The 18,498-nt window shown below is 40.5% G+C and overlaps 1 protein-coding gene across 1 annotated transcript; it reads right to left on the bottom strand.

Moving 5' to 3' along the window:
* Nucleotides 1-1,001: 1,001 nt before the first annotated feature.
* On the bottom strand, nt 1,002-17,055 carry LOC139001329 (importin-8-like; the record flags this gene model as incomplete). Its single annotated transcript, XM_070403008.1, has 10 exons — nt 16,967-17,055; nt 15,675-15,769; nt 14,982-15,066; nt 13,354-13,488; nt 11,659-11,758; nt 7,548-7,624; nt 7,156-7,272; nt 6,284-6,373; nt 3,784-3,949; nt 1,002-1,162 (listed from the first exon to the last, which is right to left on the bottom strand). Coding segments are annotated over exons 1-10 (1,080 nt in total), but the record flags the coding sequence as incomplete, so codon positions are not given.
* Between the last annotated feature and the right edge of the window lie 1,443 nt (nt 17,056-18,498).

The following is an 18,498-nucleotide window of genomic DNA, read 5'->3' as shown; positions in this document are numbered from 1 at the left end:
TGGTAACTTAGCTTAGGATTGTCCTGCAGAGGTCGGCAAACTCATTAGTCAACAGAGCCAAATATCAACAGTACAACGATTGAAATTTCTTTTGAGAGCCAAATTTTTTAAACTTAAACTATATAGGTAGGTACATTGTTATTAATTTAATTAGGATACTCCTAAGGCTTAGGAAGAGCCACACTCAAGGGGCCAAAGAGCCGCATGTGGCTCGTGAGCCACAGTTTGCCGACCACGGTCCTTGTCTTCCTGCCTGCTTCCTCCAGGCTATTATTAATATAAGAGAGGAATAAACTATCTTGTTTGAACCTTAGAAAAAAAAAGAGCCCAGCTGGCATGGCTCAGTGGTTGGGTGTCAACCTATGAACCAGGAGGTCACGGTTCAATTCCCGGTCAAGGGACATACTGGCTCCATCCCCAGTGTGGGGGCATGCGGGAGGCAGCCAATCTATGATTCTCTCTCATCATTGATGTTTCTCTCTCTCCCTCTCCCTTCCTCTCTGAAATCAATATATATACTGTCAAAATTAGAAGAGCAAACATTTTTACATTAACACTAGAGGCCCAGTGCACAAAATTTGTGCACTCTGGGGGAGAGGGGTCCCTCAGCCCAGCCTGCGCCCTCTCACAGTCCAGGATCCCTCGGGGAATGTCCAATTGATGGCAGTTGGACATCCTTAGCACTGCCACAAAGGTGGGAGAGGCTCCCGCCACCGCCTCTGAACTCACCAGCTGTGAGGCCGGCTTCTGGCTAAGCAGCACTCCTCTTGTGGGAACACACTGACCACCAGGGGGCAGCTCCTGCATTGAGCATCTGCCCCCTGGTGGTCTGTGTGCATCATAGCAACCAGTCGTTTTGCCATTCGGTCGATTTGCATATTAGCCTTTTATTACAGGCTAGATAGGATTACAATTACATATAAAACCAAACTCCAAATTTTGGAGTTTAATTTATTTAGATTAGTCAAGGCTTTTATATCAAACAGCCCTCCCAGTCTTACCAAGTGTTGGGTCATATCGACAGCGATGGAGGCTATTTCTTGACTGTATTCACATATCATCTTCTGGATAACATTCGTCACATCGTCATTTTCTGTCTCTCTAACAATGTGCAACAGCTCCTGCATAATAGGCCTCACATGTGGCTTCATATACTCCTTAGCTAATCCAATAAAATAAACACAATCACTAAAAAATTAGCCATTCACAAGTGATAAAAGGAATCAACTTGCTCACAGGGTAATAGGTTCTAAATAGATACTTGCTCTGTGGTAAGTTGCAAAGCTATACCAAAATAATCTTCATCACTATATATCAATATTCCCCTAAGTAATACAGAGAGAATCAGTCCTGCACAGGAGAGAACTGTCCTGACCAAAATGCCAACAGCCCCCCATGACTTATACAACATGGATATGACACCAGGATATAAGTATAAAAAACAATGTACATAAAACTATGCCCACTGCTGATGGTGCCCATCCCCTGCCCCACCCCATCTCTTTTCACCCTCCTCCCCTCATATTCTTATGCAATATTCAGACCTCCATTAAAACATTGTTGACTAGAGGTAAACTAGGTGCATGTTTACTTTCAAAGGTTTATTTGAACTTTGGACAGAATATTCTTCTAAACAAACAAATGAGATATCTGGGTTATCACTCACTAGAAATATTACTTGCTACTTTCAGAAGTAGCAGAACCACAGAATCCTAGAGTTGAAAGGATCTTAAAGCTACCTACTCCAACCCCCTGAATTTAAATGTATTAGATATCCAAGTCATGACAAATCATGTGCCTTGCCCAGCTTTATATGCAAACTAGAGGCCCGGTGCACAAAATTCATGCATGGGTAGGGTCCCTATGCCTGGCCGGCAATCAGGGCCGATTGGGGCCTTCAGGCTGCTGGCCGGGGCCTTCCTTCATTCCATGCCGCCCCCTGGTGGTTAGCGCACGTCATAGCGAGCGATCAAACTCCTGGTCTCCCGGTAGAACTCTTGAGGGGACAATTTGCATATTAGGCTTTTATATATATACTAGAGGCCCGGTGCACAAAAATTTGTGCACTCGGGGGGGAAGGGGGGGTTCCTCAGCCCGGCCTGTGCCCTCTCGCAGTCTGGGACCCCTCGGGAGATAACGACCTGGTGGCTTAGGCCTGCTCCTGGGTGGCAGAGGGCAGGCCCAATCCCTAGGTGCAGCCCCTGGTCGGGCTCAGAGCAGGGCTGATTGGGGAGTTGGGGCACCGCCCCCTGTCATGCACAGAGCAGGGCGGATTGGGAGGTTGTGATGCCACCCTCAGTCACGCTCAGGGTAGGGCTGATTGGGGGGTTGGGGCACCGCCCCCTATCACACTCAAGGTAGGGTCAATGGGGAGGTTGCGGCACCACCCCCTGTGATGCACAGAGCAGGGCCAATCAGGGGGTTGGGGTACTGCCCCCCCCCCCCCCCGTCACGCACAGAGCAGGACCCATCAGGGGGTTGGGAAGCTCCCCCGTCACGCACAGAGTAGGGCCGATAGGGGAGTTAGGGCACCGCCCCCTGTCACACACAGAGCAGGGTGGATCAGGGGGTTGGGGCGCCACCACTGTCACACTCAGGGCAGGGCCGATGGGGAGGTTATGGCTCTACCCCGTCACACACAGAGCAGGGCCCGTGGGGGGGGGGGGGGGGGGGCGGGGGGGGGGCGCCACCCCCTGTCACACACAGAGCAGGGCCGATCAGGGGATTGGGATGCCACACCCTGTCACACACAGAGCCGCAGGGCAATCAGGGGGTTTGGGCGCTGCACCCTGTCATGCTGATCTGGTGCCAGGAGACCTCTCGGCTCCACTGATCCCGGTGCTGGGAGGCATATTACCCTTTTACTATATAGGATAGAGGCCTGGTGCACGGGTGGGGGCCGGCTGGTTTGCCCTGAAGGGTGTCCTGGATCAGGGTGGGGGTCCCCACTGGGGTGCCTGGCCAGCCTGGATGAGGGGATGATGGCTGTTTGCAGCTGGTCACACACCCTTCAGGGTGGGGGTCCCCACTGGGGTGCCTGGCCAGTCTGGGTGAGGGGCTGAGGGCTGCTTTCAGGCTGGCGGTTTTGACTGAAGCTCCCAACCACTCCTTTTTTTCTTTTTTTTTTTCTTCTGGGCCAGCTTTAGCTCTGGCTCTAGCTCTGAGGCTTCCGCTGCTGGTTTGTTTGCCGTTCTATAATCGAAACAATGTATAACTTCAGCTCTGAGATCCCAGCCATATTTGTTACAAAGTTTCAAACTGCCAGCTCAGAGGCCTGCAAGGCAGGCGGGGAACGTTGGAGTCTGCAGTCACGGGAGCAATCAAGCCTCATGTTCGCTTCCAGCTGCCTGGCTGCTGGCCGCCATCTTGACTGACAGTTAATTTGCATAAGGATATGCTGATTAGCCAATGGGAAGGGTAGCGGTCGTACGCTAATTACCATTTTTCTCTTTTATTAGTGTAGATAGACTGGTAGCACAATCAAAATTAGACACCAGTTCTCTTAATTCCCAGTCCACCTAATACCCAACAATTATCAACTTGTTCCCTAATCTAAAAGTTTCCTGGAAACCATAGTCAAAAGGAACACCCAAAAAAGGTCAAAAGTAAACTTCTATAAAACTGTGAGGGGCAAAAGTTCAGAAATCTAAACCCTAAACCTTAAGACTTAAAGAATTATTCTTAGTAGGAAAGAAAATGAATAAGACTATTTGAGTAGGCCACATCCAAAAATAAATAAACAAACAAACAAACAAATATTCTAAAAGGTGTTTTTGGCTTTACCTTGTGTCTGGTTAGAAATTAATGACTGAAGAGCAAGGGCAGCTTCAACTTTGACGGGCATCTCCTTATCTTCAATCAAGCTCTTCTTTGCTAGTTCAAGTGCATTTCTTAGATTGAGCTCATTATGAAACTTCAAAGAACTAAATGCATGAAGTACCCAACACGACTATGTTATAAGGAGAAAGTAAATAGGAAACTATTAGGATTACAGCATTCTATAATAATGTCATGCATAACTTCTTACTAATTAAAATGTCATTAATTCTACCACGTACTATTTGTTTTTTAAAGGGTAGCATATAAGCCTTAGTTGCTAATTTCTGGATTTCTCTGTTGTTTTATGTTTTTTTAAAAAGGCAGTTTGATTACTTCTAAATTACCTATATGCAATAGCATTTTTCACAGGAAAAAGAAAACAGAGCCAAATTTAAATGTCTCTGGGGAAAAAATGTCCACCCTTTTTCAAACATAAATCCGAGCCCCTATACTTGAATTGCCTTCAAGTTTGTGAAGCATGTACTGAATAAATTCAGAGAACTTGCCCTGAAAAATAAAGTCCTGTTTATGCTTTTAATAAATATTATGATTCATAACTAATTTATTATTTACATGTAAAAGCTACTACAAACCAATGTTTGACATTTATTTGCTGGCCTTTACAGCAAACAAATGAAACATTATTTTCCCTTACACTACAGCAAACTCCCTTTTTTTCACTCACATAGGTACAAAGAATTTAAACCTTGTGTAGATTACCAAATTTTAAACTCCTAGACCACAAAATCATATTACTTTCTTAAATTCTCTATGTGCATAAAACACATTCAACAGTTGAATTACTAAAGATTTTTATCAAGAGAATTACAATTTATACATCCTCTCAAAGATAGAAGTCTACCTGTAAAAATATTTGTGTGGCCTCAACATCTCTAATCTACATTTGCCCAAATATTTCTCAAATGATGATTATCTTCTGTTTATAAAATGCTTTGAAATGCATAAGGTACTATTAATATATTAGAGGCCCGGTGCACAAAAATTTGTGCACTCGGGGGGGTCCCTCAGCCCAGCCTACGCCCTCTTGCAGTCTGGGATCCTTTGGAGGATGTCCACCTGCTGGCTTAGGCCTGCTCCCTGGGGTATCAGGCCCAAACTGGCAGTCAGACATTCCTCTGGCAGCCTGGCAGCCCTCGGGGAATGTCCACTTACCAGCAAGGAGCAGACCTAAGCTGCAGTCGGACATCCTTAGTGCTGCTGAGGAGGCGGGAGAGACTCCCGCCACCACCGCTGTGCTGGCAGCCATCAGCCTGGCTTGTGGCTGAGTAGAGCTCCCCCTGTGGGAGCGCACTGACCACCAGGGACAGCTCCTGCATTGAGCATCTGCCCCCTGGTGGTCAGTGTGTGTCATAGTGACCAGTCATTCCCAGTCGTTCTGCTATTAGGGTCAATTTGCATATTACCTTTTATTAAATAGGATAGAGGCCTGGTGCACGGGTGGGGGCTGGCTGGTTTGCCCTGAAGGGTGTCCTGGATCAGTGTGGGGGTCCCGCTGGGGTGCCTGGCCAGCCTGGGTGAGGGGATGATGGCTGTTTGCAGGCTGGCCACACCCCCTTTAGGGTGGGGGGTCCCTACTGGGGTGCCTGGCCAGTCTGGGTGAGAGGCTGAGGGCCATTTTCAGGCTGGCCAAGCCTTCGGCGACAGAAGCTCCCAGCCTCTCCTTTTTTTCTTTTTTTTTTCTTTTTTTATTCTTGGATTTATTTAGCTTCTATAATTGAAACTTTGTTGTCTTTTGTGGAGGCTACTGCCGGCCGCGGGAAGCTTGGCTTCCTCCATCACTGGAGCAACAAAGCCTCTTGCTCACTCCAGCTCCATGGCTGCTGGCTGCCATCTTGGTTGGGTTAATTTGCATATAGTTGCTCTGATTGGCTGGTGGGCGTGGCTTAAGGAGTAGCGAAGGTATGGTCAATTTGCATGTTTGTCTTTTATTAGTGTAGATGTTGTGCTTAGCAAGAAATTTGTGTGTTGATGTAGTTATAAATACTAGGCTCTTAAATTAAAGTTCTGTTTTTATTTCTTTCTCCATAAAATATATTGATTCTAGAAGTAATACACACTTAGAACACAAATAAGTTTACATGGATTATTAATTTCTTCACTCTACTAAGGTATATCTACCTAACATACTGGAAATCATAATCAAGTTTTTAGCTAAACTAGAATTTCATGCTTTTTTTGGACACTGAAAATTAATTAGTTTCTTAATTTCCATTGTACCATTGCAGTAACATCATCACTCATTACATGTTTTGCATATGCAGGAAGTGAGGGTAGGATAAAAAATGAAAACAGTTGGAATTAAAATCCATAAATCCCTCTATCTACTAGTTTGTTCTTTAGTCAGTTTGCCTCAATATGTGTCAATTTATCCAAAAACATTTAGTTCAATAATTATCTTAAAATTAAGATTTTAAGATATATAATGGAAATATGGAAAACTTACTCTAGCTCGAAGATATCCCAGATTCGACAACAATAATGGAAATACATGATTCTGCAGCAACAACTCCATTTGATCTTTGAATAAACTCTTCTGTTAGGAAATAGAAATTAAGTTTCAACTTATATATCCTAATAAAGTATGTTTATTATGACTTACACTTACTATACTTCTATTTCCAATTCTGTAAAACTATTTCACTGATATATTGCATGTTTTAAAACAAGACAAAAATAGCCCTGGCCTGTGTGGTTCAGTTGGTTGAGCATCATCCCATGCACCAAGAGGTTGCTGGTTCGATCAGATTTTGGGCTTGATCCCAGGTGAGGGGGTGTGCAGGAGGCAGCCAATCAATGTTTCTCTCTCTCCCTCCCTCCCTTCTTCTTTCTCTCTAAAGTCAATTTTTTTAAAAAAAATTTTTTTTTTAAAGATGCCCATCCGGTGTGGCTCAGTGGTTGAGTATCAACATTTTAACTAGGAGGTCACAGTTCAATTCCTGATCAGGGCACATGCCCAAGTTGCAGGCTCAGTCTCCAGTGGGGGATGTGCAGAAGGCAGCCAAAAAATGATTCTCTCTCATCATTGATATTTCTCTCTCTCTCTCCCTCTTCCTTCCTTATTGAAATCAATAAAAAATATAATTTTTAAAAAAGGGACAAAAACAGTACCTTAAATATAATTTGATACTGATTGATTTTGGTAAGAACAAAGTCAAAAGTTCTTTTTAACTCAAGATACAGGTGACAAAAAGAATATTTACAGTCAACTCAATTATGCAGACGCAGTCACCAGTTTTAAATTATCTGTAACTTTCATATTCTCACATTTGGCAGTGCTTCACAGTTTTAAGTAAATTAAATTATAAGTAACTTAACCTTCAATAAAATATCAGCTAGGGAACCAATCACATGCAGGGCTCCATCTTTCTTCCTCGGGTCAAAGTTCGGGTCTGTTAGGATTTGATAACAGAATGCCATCATTTTTGGCAAGACCTAAAGAAATAGAAGAATCCATTTCAGTCTACATTAGCTTTTCTTGTATTACTATAGTATTATTTATATAAAATGTACAAATTTTCAAAATTAAAGCATTTTACTGTGTTTCATAAAGTATTTATAATGAAGAAAACAAAATAACCCTTTGCCCTTACTAGGATAATAAAATATTCTTAAAGTGACAGATTATAACTAGTAAGACAATTTTTCAAATACTAGGGTTATATTAGAGTATCAAATCAACACAGGATTTAAAAAGAATAACTATGTACCTCTTTTCTTTTCTTTGCAGCAGTATATAAGAGAGTCTGGGCTGCTGTGGTAGGAGAAGCATAATCTTCAAAAATGTCTAAGATTTTAAAAGATTAAACCATTTTAGTAAACATACAATTACTTAATACGGATTTTAAATCTGATTAATCACTATTCCAAAATCAAGAAAAAAACAACAGTCCACATATGACATTGCTTTACAGAATAAAAAAAAGCTAGAAGATACATTGTCAGTGTTTTCTCTAAGGGTATATCATCAAGTGTTTTCATGCACAAGAGTATATATCAAACTCTACAGGACTTACCTTTTTAAACAATCACATATATATAACCCTAATATGCAAACAGACCAAACAGCAGAACAACCAAACAACCGAATAACCGGTCACTATAATGTGCGCTGACCACCAGGGGGCGCACGTGGAACATGGCGGGCATTGGCTGTGACGGGATGGTGGAGCAGGTGAGCAGGGGCACCAGACCAAGGCGGGGCACCGGTCACTGTCATCAGGGCCTCTGGTGGTTACTGAAAATTCTTTGCTCCCATGCACTGCGGTCCCGCCCAGCACTCACACCTGCTGCCAGCGCCAGCCCTGCTCACACCCACTGTTGGCACCGTAGCAGCCACTCACACCTGCTGCTGACACCCAGCACCGGCCCCAATCGCTCAGTGTCGTCAGCAAGTGCAAGCAGCAGCTACTGGCCCAGATGGCCCCTCGGGGCTTCTCCACCTCCCCCTGCTCCTGAGGGGCGATCAGGGCCGGCAGCCACCTCTCACACCCACTGCCAGCAATGGCCCCACTCACACCCGGAGCAGGCACCAGAGCCGCCACTCACACTCACTGCTGGCACCTGGCGCCAGCCTCAACCACTTCGCGCCATCAGAGGGTGCAAGCGGGGCCGGCGCTGTCAGCGTGTGGGAGTGGCAGGGATGGGAGCGGGGCAGCCAGCAGACAGGGGACCGGGGCCGTGGTGGGAGGGGCCAGGCAAGGGCGTGGAGGATCGGCTGAGACCCACCCCTGTGCCCACTGCAGCCTCACGGCCCACACCGTGCACAAATTTGTGCACTGGGCCCCTAGTAGTAAAGAAATATATTAAATACATTTTAGGCATAGCTGCTTCACAGAGGATAGGAAAAGTGCTGTATCTCTATCAAAAAACAATAAAGATTTATTTAGTGCTTACTATGTGCCAGGCATTGTTTGTAGGCTCTGGGGACACAAAGATCAAACAAAAACAGTTCCTGGAGTTTATAAGGTGAGAGTAAGGAACATTCTACACATATACACACATGCACATATAATAGGTCAGGCTAAGAACAAATGTACAACAGGGTAAAGAGAAACATAGAGAGTGTGAAGTGCTACTTTAAATAGGGTGTCAGGGAAAGCCTCTCCAATTCTCAATTAAGGTAACACTTAAGTAGAAATTGAAGGAGAAATCTCTACAAGGAACTCTAAAGATAAAGCAGAGGAAACAGCAAGTGTGAAAGTCCTGAGGGACTGCTGGATAGCTCTTGGTCCTGTCAACAAGTATTCAAGGGGTATCTGTTTGAATATACACATATGTAAAACAGATCACTTAACTACATGAAAATTTCAGAATAGGCAGTTTTATGTAAGAATATGAAAACTTGATAAGTATCTGATATATCCATATTTAAATATAAAAATAAAACCAAATCTACCTCTTTGCCTCAAAATATAAAACACAAACATGATAATACTAACAACTCACATTTATTGAGTACTTACTCTGTGGCAGGCACTATACTAAGGTTTTTCCCAGCATGTAGCATTCTACACTAAGCTGTTAAATAACTAACTATGTGTATTATCCCATTTACTCCATCCAGCACTATTGTCATTGCCTGCTTTATAGCTGAAAACATTGCATCTCAGAGGCATTAAGTGCTGTGCCCACAGTCCCCCGAGTGAGTGACCACGCCAGCACCACACCCAGGTTGCCTTAACATCAAAGCCTGAGCTCCTGTACTTTATACCAAATCCAAAAGCTTCATTATTAGAAGCAGATAATACCTTTAGATAGGAAAGTTTTGTTCATATAAACAACTGCAAGTGACAAAAATATAAAAAGAAAACGAATGCCATAGCTGTTCTTCCCTATAGTTATCCCAAAGTAAAATATACATCCTATTAATAAAAGCCTATGTCAGCGGTTCTCAACCTGTGGGTCGAGACCCCTTTGGCAGTCAAACGACCCTTTCACAGGGGTCGCCTAAGACCATCCTGCATATCAGATATTTACATTATGATTCATAACAGTAGCAACATTACAGTTATGAAGTGGTAACGAAAATAACTTTATGGTTGGGTCACAACATGAGGAACTGTACTGAAAGGGCCAAAAGGTTGAGAACCACTGGCCTATGTGGTTGTCACGCCCTCATGCCATGACGCCCTTATGCCCCAATGAGCAATCACCAGGAGGCTGCATGCACAGCGGGCATGAGTGGGCAGTCGGGGCTGCGGGTGCACGTGGGTGGGTGGGGGCTTGACGCTGCATGTGTGGTACGGAGACGGGGCCTGTGGCTTCAGCCTACCTCTTTAGGGCAATCCATTGAGGAGCCCTGGATGGGTGGGAGGGGCCTACCTCTTTGGGGCGATCTATCGTGGGGCTCCCACACTATGAGAGGGCACAGGCCAGGCTGGGGAAACCCCCCACCCCCGCCCCAAGTGCACGAATTTCATGCACCGGGCCTCTAGTATCAAATAATAGCCACTGCATTCTAATTCCCAGAAGGAAATGGTTAAAGAAAAAGCATTTCAGCTAGTCTTGAGTTATCCACATTCTCTTCTAGTCAATAAAATGTAAATTCTGTCAATCAACACTCATAGCTCTTAATTATTTTATTTCTATAAACTTCATATCTTATTTTATATGAAGAATAAGTGAAATAATGGTAGCTTTCTGAAAACTAAACACTCTGCACATTACAAAAAATAAAGGTATCACAGAAAAGAAAAACACTGAAAGAATATAATGACAAAGAGAAGACTGGCTAATCACTCTGTTCCTAGAAAAACAAAAGCACCAGGAAGGGAGGAAATCATGTCCACGTGTAATGATTTTTAAAAGGAAAGAGTAGAACAGAGGGATAAAGCAAATGGTAAATATGATTTCTCATTCGTTGGCTTTTCCTGTACTTTGTCTCTGGATAAGAGGCACTTCCTCATTTACTGAATCAAATAGTACTAACACAGAGCATCTGTAAAAACAATCTAGCATCTACACCAGTAACATCGATACCAGTAGGCTTAACTCAAGTAGCCAGAGACACCTGGTCCACAAGGGAAAGCAATGCATTGCCAGTTTTATCAATTATTTATTTCAACATTTATTGAAGACATACTAGAGGCAAACACTAGTAGAGGACTGTAGAGATGTAGAAGGAATGGAGAATGCAAAATAAAGCAAATAAATAAGATACAGCCCCTGACCTATGATAGCTCTAAGTTGTGGGAGAAACTGAGGTACACGAATAACATTTCACTATGTGAAGGGTTTGAGTATTCCATGAAGCAATTAATTCAAACCAGAGATATGGAAATGAACTCAGGCAATCTACACAGTTCAAGAGCTTCCAGGAAAATCCAAGCTAAATGGACCCTCCTCCCCTTCCCAGAGAACTGGGCCACATAGTGCAACCACTGTGGGTAATCTCATTCCCTTGTGGAAAACTTTATCTCTAAGATAAGGAGGCAAACTAAATTGGGGTGCTCTTAAGATATGCAGAAATCCAAAGGATCTGCCAGACTGAGCATAGCCCAATCTACAAATGGGTACCCCAAAAGGCTCAGAGAGGGATGGTCCCTGCAGATCAGCATCACAATAGAAAAGATTACAGATGGCGCCAAGACTGCTTCAGCCCCATAGCATGGATACATAAAGCAGCTTTCATCTCCCCCACCCAAAGGCCTCAAGTTCATTGGTTCAACAGAACATCAAACTCTCAGGAGTTTCAAAGGTTATCGTGCAAAGCAGAACTTGGGGAATTTAACAAAGTAATAAAATCTCCTTAAAATACAAATTTAGGTCTATTACTTTATGTATCCGGGAACTAACGAGGAAAAAAATCATCTCGATTACCGAATTTCATCCTTATGTACTCATAGGGATCTTCTTGCCACAGCTCCTCATCCTCATCTTTATAACACATCACAGAAAAAATCACATCTTCAGAGATATTCTAAGAAGGAAAAAAACAAAACAGCAACTGGGTATATCTATTCAAATTTGGGTAACACTAATAATGGATTTACTGACTGCCTTTATGATGTTAGTTTTCCAAACTGCACTATTAATCTTCCTATTAAGGTTGCAGCAGCTAAGGTGGGAGCAGGAAAGCAAGAGCTTAGAGTGGGGGTAGAAGGTGAGGGGATGAGGGAGTGAGGGGTTGGGTTAAATATAAGTTTGTTTTTAAACAATTGATTAAAGATATAGAGAAAGATGAATGTAAATGCTATTTTTTGAAGCAATAGAAAGGATAATAAAGTTTTACTAACAAATCAGTAGTAAGCATACCTTGACTCTTTAAGAAGAAATAAATATCAAGCAAAGGTTATATTTACTATTATATTTCTTTTTTGAGCATTTTTACATTTCCATTTTGGTTCTAAATGTCAACATATCAACAATATTAAAATTTTCTTTTCTTCCATTTACAAAAACCTAATTTCCTACTCTACAAATGCAGGTTTCAGGGGGAAAAGAAAAAACCACATCTGTAAGTCCACTGCTACTAATGCTCTACTAAGCCCTTTTGTGCTCCAGCAATTACATATGTAAAAACAGAACCATCTCGCCCTGGCCAGTGTGGATCAGTTGGTTGGAGCATCATTCCATACACCAAAGGTGCGGAGTTTAATCCCCGGTCAGGGCACACACGGGGAAGGCAAGATCAATGTTTCTCTCTCAGATCAATGTCTCTCTCTGTCTCTCTCTCTCTCTCTCTCCCTTCCTCTTTCTCTAAAATTAACAAGCATGTCCTCATGCTTGAGAATTAAAAAAAACAAAAACCACAGAACCATCTCTTAAATAAATTAAGTATTTCTAAGAGAAAAAATTCAGCCTAAGGATCCGTTTCTTATTCCTACATTACAGTCATGTAAAATTAAGGTCAAAGCCATCAAGCAGAAAATATACTATCGCAATTAATCCTTACTTTACAGAAACACAGCTAATAAAATGAAACTAGTTATCTATTAATTGCAATGAAATGACCCCTGTTTGATCAAGGAGATTAGGCAAATATAATTAAGATGTCCACAGAAAACAATGCAAAAAATATTATGTTAAGACCTGTAATAAGATAACACTAAATGAATTCTAACCTGGACACCAAAGGCAAAGAAAAGGAATTTCTTTTTCTTTTTAGATACCATCTTAGAGATTAGAATTCAAGAATTTACAGTTTTAAGGGGAAAAATTTCCATTTCTGACATTGTTGAATTACCCAAAATTGTCTGCATGCAAATAGGAATTTATTTATTAATGGCCTATAATTTTTCATTCTCATTTGTCCTTTGATTAAATAACAATGTGGAATTCTATCTTTAAGTAAACAATTAAGCAAGGTCAACTGAATCCAAGTCATAAAACTTGGAAGTTTTCACTCTTCTCATACTTAAATTTCCAAGCCCTTCATATCAGATATGACTGCACTCATTTGTAATTATTAATGGAAAAATACAATCAGCATAAAATATGGAATTAGTAACACTTTGTCTAGAAAACCAAATTTAACCAGAGGATAATTTTAGAGAACTGCTCCCTGACACTCACCTGTATGTGTGGCTTCATCTGCTTCCACGTTACAGAGTGAACAACCCCTTGGTTGAGATAGTTGAATGCTTGCTGAAGAACCCGAGGGGCGATGTACTCTTTCTGTCTATATTGGTCTAAAATTTTTAGTAGTACCTATAGGAAAATAGAAAGAGAATATGTACAATTTTAAGGTTAAGGGGAGGGGCATTTAAGGCATGACCTAAAACCCAGAATGCATAAAGATAAAAACTAACAGATGTTAAGGGAAGTCAGTATTTTGTGAGAAAGCTCTGGGGCAGTTTTAATTATTAGACAGGGTCATGTTATATGGAACAGTGCCTCACTGTAATTTCCAGCCATGTGTCCTACTTCTAACCTATGGAACTACTCAGAGTAAGTCTTCGCTCTATTCCACATACTAGTTATTCAAATACATTAAGACTTCTGTTAAAAAAACAACAACAACAGACTTGACTAAATGAACATTGAAAACAACCATACAGCAAAAGACAGCACAAACAGATTTTAACATTTGATAAAGATGCATTTCAAACCAGGAGAAAAAGAGTTAAATTATCAAAAAAAAATATAAAACATCTGGCATGTTCAGGGTGGTACGGCCGTGGACTCAAATAAATAGTATTGGGACAAGTATATTAACCCTCTGAACAAAAATGAAGTTGATTCCCTAACTAAACTTCATACCAAAATAAATTCTAGATGGCAAAATATTTAAACAAACAAAAAAAAATTAAAGCATAAAATTCCTAGAAGAAAACAAGGAAGCATTTTCTTTTAGAATCTCAGACAACAGAAAGTCTTTATAAACATAACACAAAACTGAGAAATTATTTTTTTAAAGATTAAAAAGAGAGAGATTGTTTATATGGAAGGAACCATGCCCAAATCAGCCATGACTATCCCGAAGACCCTCAGTCAGAGGTAATAAAACAAAGTCCAAGGCTTCTAATATCTGGTCTCCAGAGTTCTGCCCTATAGCAAGCCTATTAAATGAACTGGTGAATAAATAAAAAAGGGTTCTTTCAAAACAAGTACAGAACTTATAAATTCAGAACAAATTCAGTTCAGTTGTGTAAAATCCAGGTTCATAAAAGTGTCCGAGTCCTGCCATCATCTCTGCAGTGTTCAGCAATGCCGGCTAAAAATGGATGCTGTTCTTTCACTGCATAGAAATGGTTCCCAAACTTTTATAAAAAAATGTGTAAGTTCTCAGCTGAAATTCTTAACTTCTGAGCTCAGCTTCTCTTGAAATAGATCAATTCGTATTCCATGAACTCTCATTATATAAAAGCTTGGAATAAAGAGGTGAGGCTCAAAGAAATAGAGGGTAGGAAACTCATAGGAAGTCAGAACGTTAATAGAAGAATCCAATCTAATACTGATGACTGCTGCAGCAGGATCAACAAACTTAAAAGGTTTGAGTCCAGCCTCTAGCTGTCTAGAAGGGCACTTCTTGTAGCAGCTGCCTAGGCCACTTGGTTCTAAAACTGATGGCAGTGCATTAAACTCCTAGAGCTACCATTTCATCCCCTATCAATATGTAACATGATAATATGTTTGTAACCTACTTTTATATAGATAGAAATGCCTTAACTACTTCTATTTTAAAAGCGTAAGTTTATTACCTGCTGAATTCCCACTGCATAGGTTTTCAAAAAGAATTCAGAAAATTCAAAGTATTCTTTTGTGACATTTCCTGGGCTTCCATATCTTAAAATAGAAAGAGAAAATGTTTAAATACTGTGAAGTGTTTAAACCAGCATATTCACTAGTTTAAATACAGTCCCTTGTTGAAAGATGCATTCTATTGGGGCAGAAAACTAACACTTTCTCTTCTTTTCACAAGCCCCAAAAGGAAATCATGAAAAGCTATCCTTTGACTCTGGGTCATACTTAAAATTTCAGACAGAAACTTCCACCTATTTAATTAACGATGATCCCCTAAATGTGAAATATTTCAAATAAAGTTATATCTAACATGTTTTCCAATAAATGCTTCTATAATTAAATTTGACTAACTTTCCTATGGAGTGAATTACTAAGCACCTTCTTGTACAATTCCTGGATATTTCCAATAAGCTAAACAATGTCATTTTCCATTCTTTTTATAGAAAAATAGAAAGACTCAGAGAAGACTGAGCACCTCATTATGATCTCAAAGTCAATGATCACAATTAAAACAGAGAGTGACTTTTTGCCCTCTATGGCACTAAAGACAAATAACCATATACTCTGGGCCATCAAGGGACCTATCCAACTTTATTATATCCAATACTTAGATACTGACTTAAGATCATAAATCTAATACAGAGAATTACCGTTCAAAAAGACGAGCTACAATATGCAGCGCCCACTTCTTACACTTCCACCAGACTAATTCTGGTCGATCATCCTCATCAATTTGCATAGTCTCCTAAAAGGACAAAAACACCCAGATGACATTTCTGCATAACAAAAGGTTTATGTCAATAACAGGCAGAACAAATCTTGCTATAGACCAAGTAATATTAATTGTGGATTTAGATTGTCATATAAATGCAAATTCCTTCTTAAAAAATTGCAAGGTAGAAATTAAATAAGCAAAGTAAATTTCAACTAACCAATGCTGCTGTTCACATTTATCTCCCATCTTCAAAAGGCCCAAATAAGTAGAAAACAAATACAAAATACCAATTCATTTGAGGAAACTCTGGGATGACAGAAAGGTCCTACCATGTCATCTGGAGCTGGGTGACAGTAACACAAGTGCATGTTTGCCATAATTCACTGAGCTGTTCAATAAGTTCTGTGCATTTATGTATATAATTTAAACTTAAATATAATTTGTCCCAAAATATGAATAAGAGAAAAGTACTGTGCATTTGAAGACAACCTTAAATGTTAAAATATTTTATATTCTTTAATTTAATTGGATTAGTTATCTCAGTTAATTTGATAAGTGAACTATAGCATCACTGTTACTGCAGATAAAAATGAGACACCATCTTTCACCCATCACACTGGCAACTTAGACTTTTATGTAAAATATTCTCAGTCACTGATTATTGAAGTGTAAGCCAGGGCAATGTTTCTGGAGAGTACTTTGCAAGATCTGTCAAAGTCTTAAACCTTCCAGGAGTCAATCCAAAGAAAATAATCATGTATGTGCATAAAAATTTAAACTACATCCTTATAGTTAAAATACTAAAAAACTAAAACAATCTAAATGCCCAGCAAATGAAGCATTCAACAAAAATGATAGAGTTTAAAAACATTTGTATCATAAAAAATATTTATAAAAGATTTTAAGTGAAAAATAAATTTCAAATCAGTGCCTACATATACCATTTTTATAAATAAAAGATGGTTGTATATAGACACAGAGAAAAAAAAGGCTAGAAGAATAAATACCAGTTCTCAAAAATGTTTTTTAGCATTTTAGTAGGAAAAAGGTAGTTATTTTATTAGTTTTGCTTACCTGGACAGACCCAACATGAGTATGTTTTATTAATTATTTTTACTACAGTAGTAATTTTTTCCCCAGATAGGCTAAGATCATAAATCAGTCTACCACAAATATCCCAAACCCACATTTTCACAGTTTTTCTTAGGAACAGAAGCTCTTTCTTACAGGGGGAACTGTCCTGTCAATAATAGCTCGAAAGATCTCCATCCACGTTGTCATGGTTTGGTTATTCACCAGCTGAAGAGGCAGTGCATACTGAAAACAAAAGAACACCACCATCAGCAGTCATGCCTCCCTCCACAGGCCAGCAATCTCAGCTCTACTGGAAGGTTGAAATACATGAAATGGCTAACGTTTGACCATGAAAATAGTAATTTCATATGGTTCAACCTAAAATTTAATTTAAAATTTTAAATCTAGAAGTATATATTCTATGAATTGTTTCCTCTGAGCTACTATTTTAAATGAAAAAAAAATTTAATACAGTAGGGCCTCATTTATTCAGCGTGAGATTCCAGGTAAGTGATTTTTACCATTTACCACTTTGTCAAACTTTTCACTTCAACCACTTTTTTCCCAACTTTATTGAGATACTAGTGACCCAATGCACAGATTCATGTATAGTGAAAGGAAATTAATTAGAAGGAATATGTTAATATCACTATTGGCCCTTTCTCTAAATAGAAGTGTTAACCAAATTCACGATCAACAATGACAGATCAAAACACAAGTGCAATTGGCGCCAGCAAGAACTTTATATGTATTGCGCATGCGCGAGTCTACTTAGCCTCTTACATATATATAGAAAAACTTGCTTAATTAGACCTGCTTTCTGATTTAGCTAAACTTTTTCCAGCCCAGTGAAGCACCCCAACTTCTCTTTCAGGTAATTGTCAGCAACACAGCAGTAAATATCAACACGAAGCAGATTATTACTGTAGATCATGCAGGGAGAACAAAAGGCAAAATATTTAACAGTAGCAGTGTTTGACTATATTCTGCACAGTGAGAAAACCTGAAGTCATTTTCAAGTTCCACCATTTCTTACTTCTTTTCAGTCGGGTCAAGTTTCTAAACTTTCTAAATCTCCATTTTCTGGCTACTAAAAAGAAAATAGGATTCCACCAAGTCTCCTATCTACCTACTCCAGGACTGCTGTGAGGATCAAATGAGATGAGGAATGGGAAAATGCTTCACAAACATTTGGTTAAATTGTAAAATGCTTGCACCTGGCTATAAAGCAAGTCATGTTCCTGGCCTGAAGAAACTCCAAGGAGGCTAGTCACTAGGGAGAGAAAGCCGGGCGTTGTCATGTGATGTCATTACCCGGCACCCACAGTCACCGTTTCCAGGCTCGCCTGGGCTGTGGGCCGCATTTTGCACCATGGGGTCTTGGCAGCATTGGCTGCAATTTGGTGGGGTGTCGCTACGGAGTGGTGGCAGGGTCTGTGTCCCACTTGGGGGAAGCCGAGTGTTGGTTTGTCAGCGCCAGGTCCATGGTGCCATTTATTTTTAAATGGCCAGTGCATGTCATGGCAGCTCCTGCGTTGAGCATCTGTCCCTGGTGGTCAGTGCGCAACATAGTTACCGGTTGGACAGATGGACACTTAGCCTTTTATATATGGAGATAATTGACATATAACACTGTGTGTGTATATTTAAGGTACACAATGTGATATTTGATACATATATACAGT

Source organism: Myotis yumanensis, unplaced genomic scaffold, assembly GCF_028538775.1.
Source record: "Myotis yumanensis isolate MYYU_CA2020_CCGP unplaced genomic scaffold, mMyoYum1.0.hap1 SCAF_412, whole genome shotgun sequence".
Taxonomy (NCBI): Eukaryota; Metazoa; Chordata; class Mammalia; order Chiroptera; family Vespertilionidae; genus Myotis; species Myotis yumanensis.
Note: the sequence above shows the minus strand (reverse complement) of the source record. Positions and strands in the feature narration are given on the sequence as shown.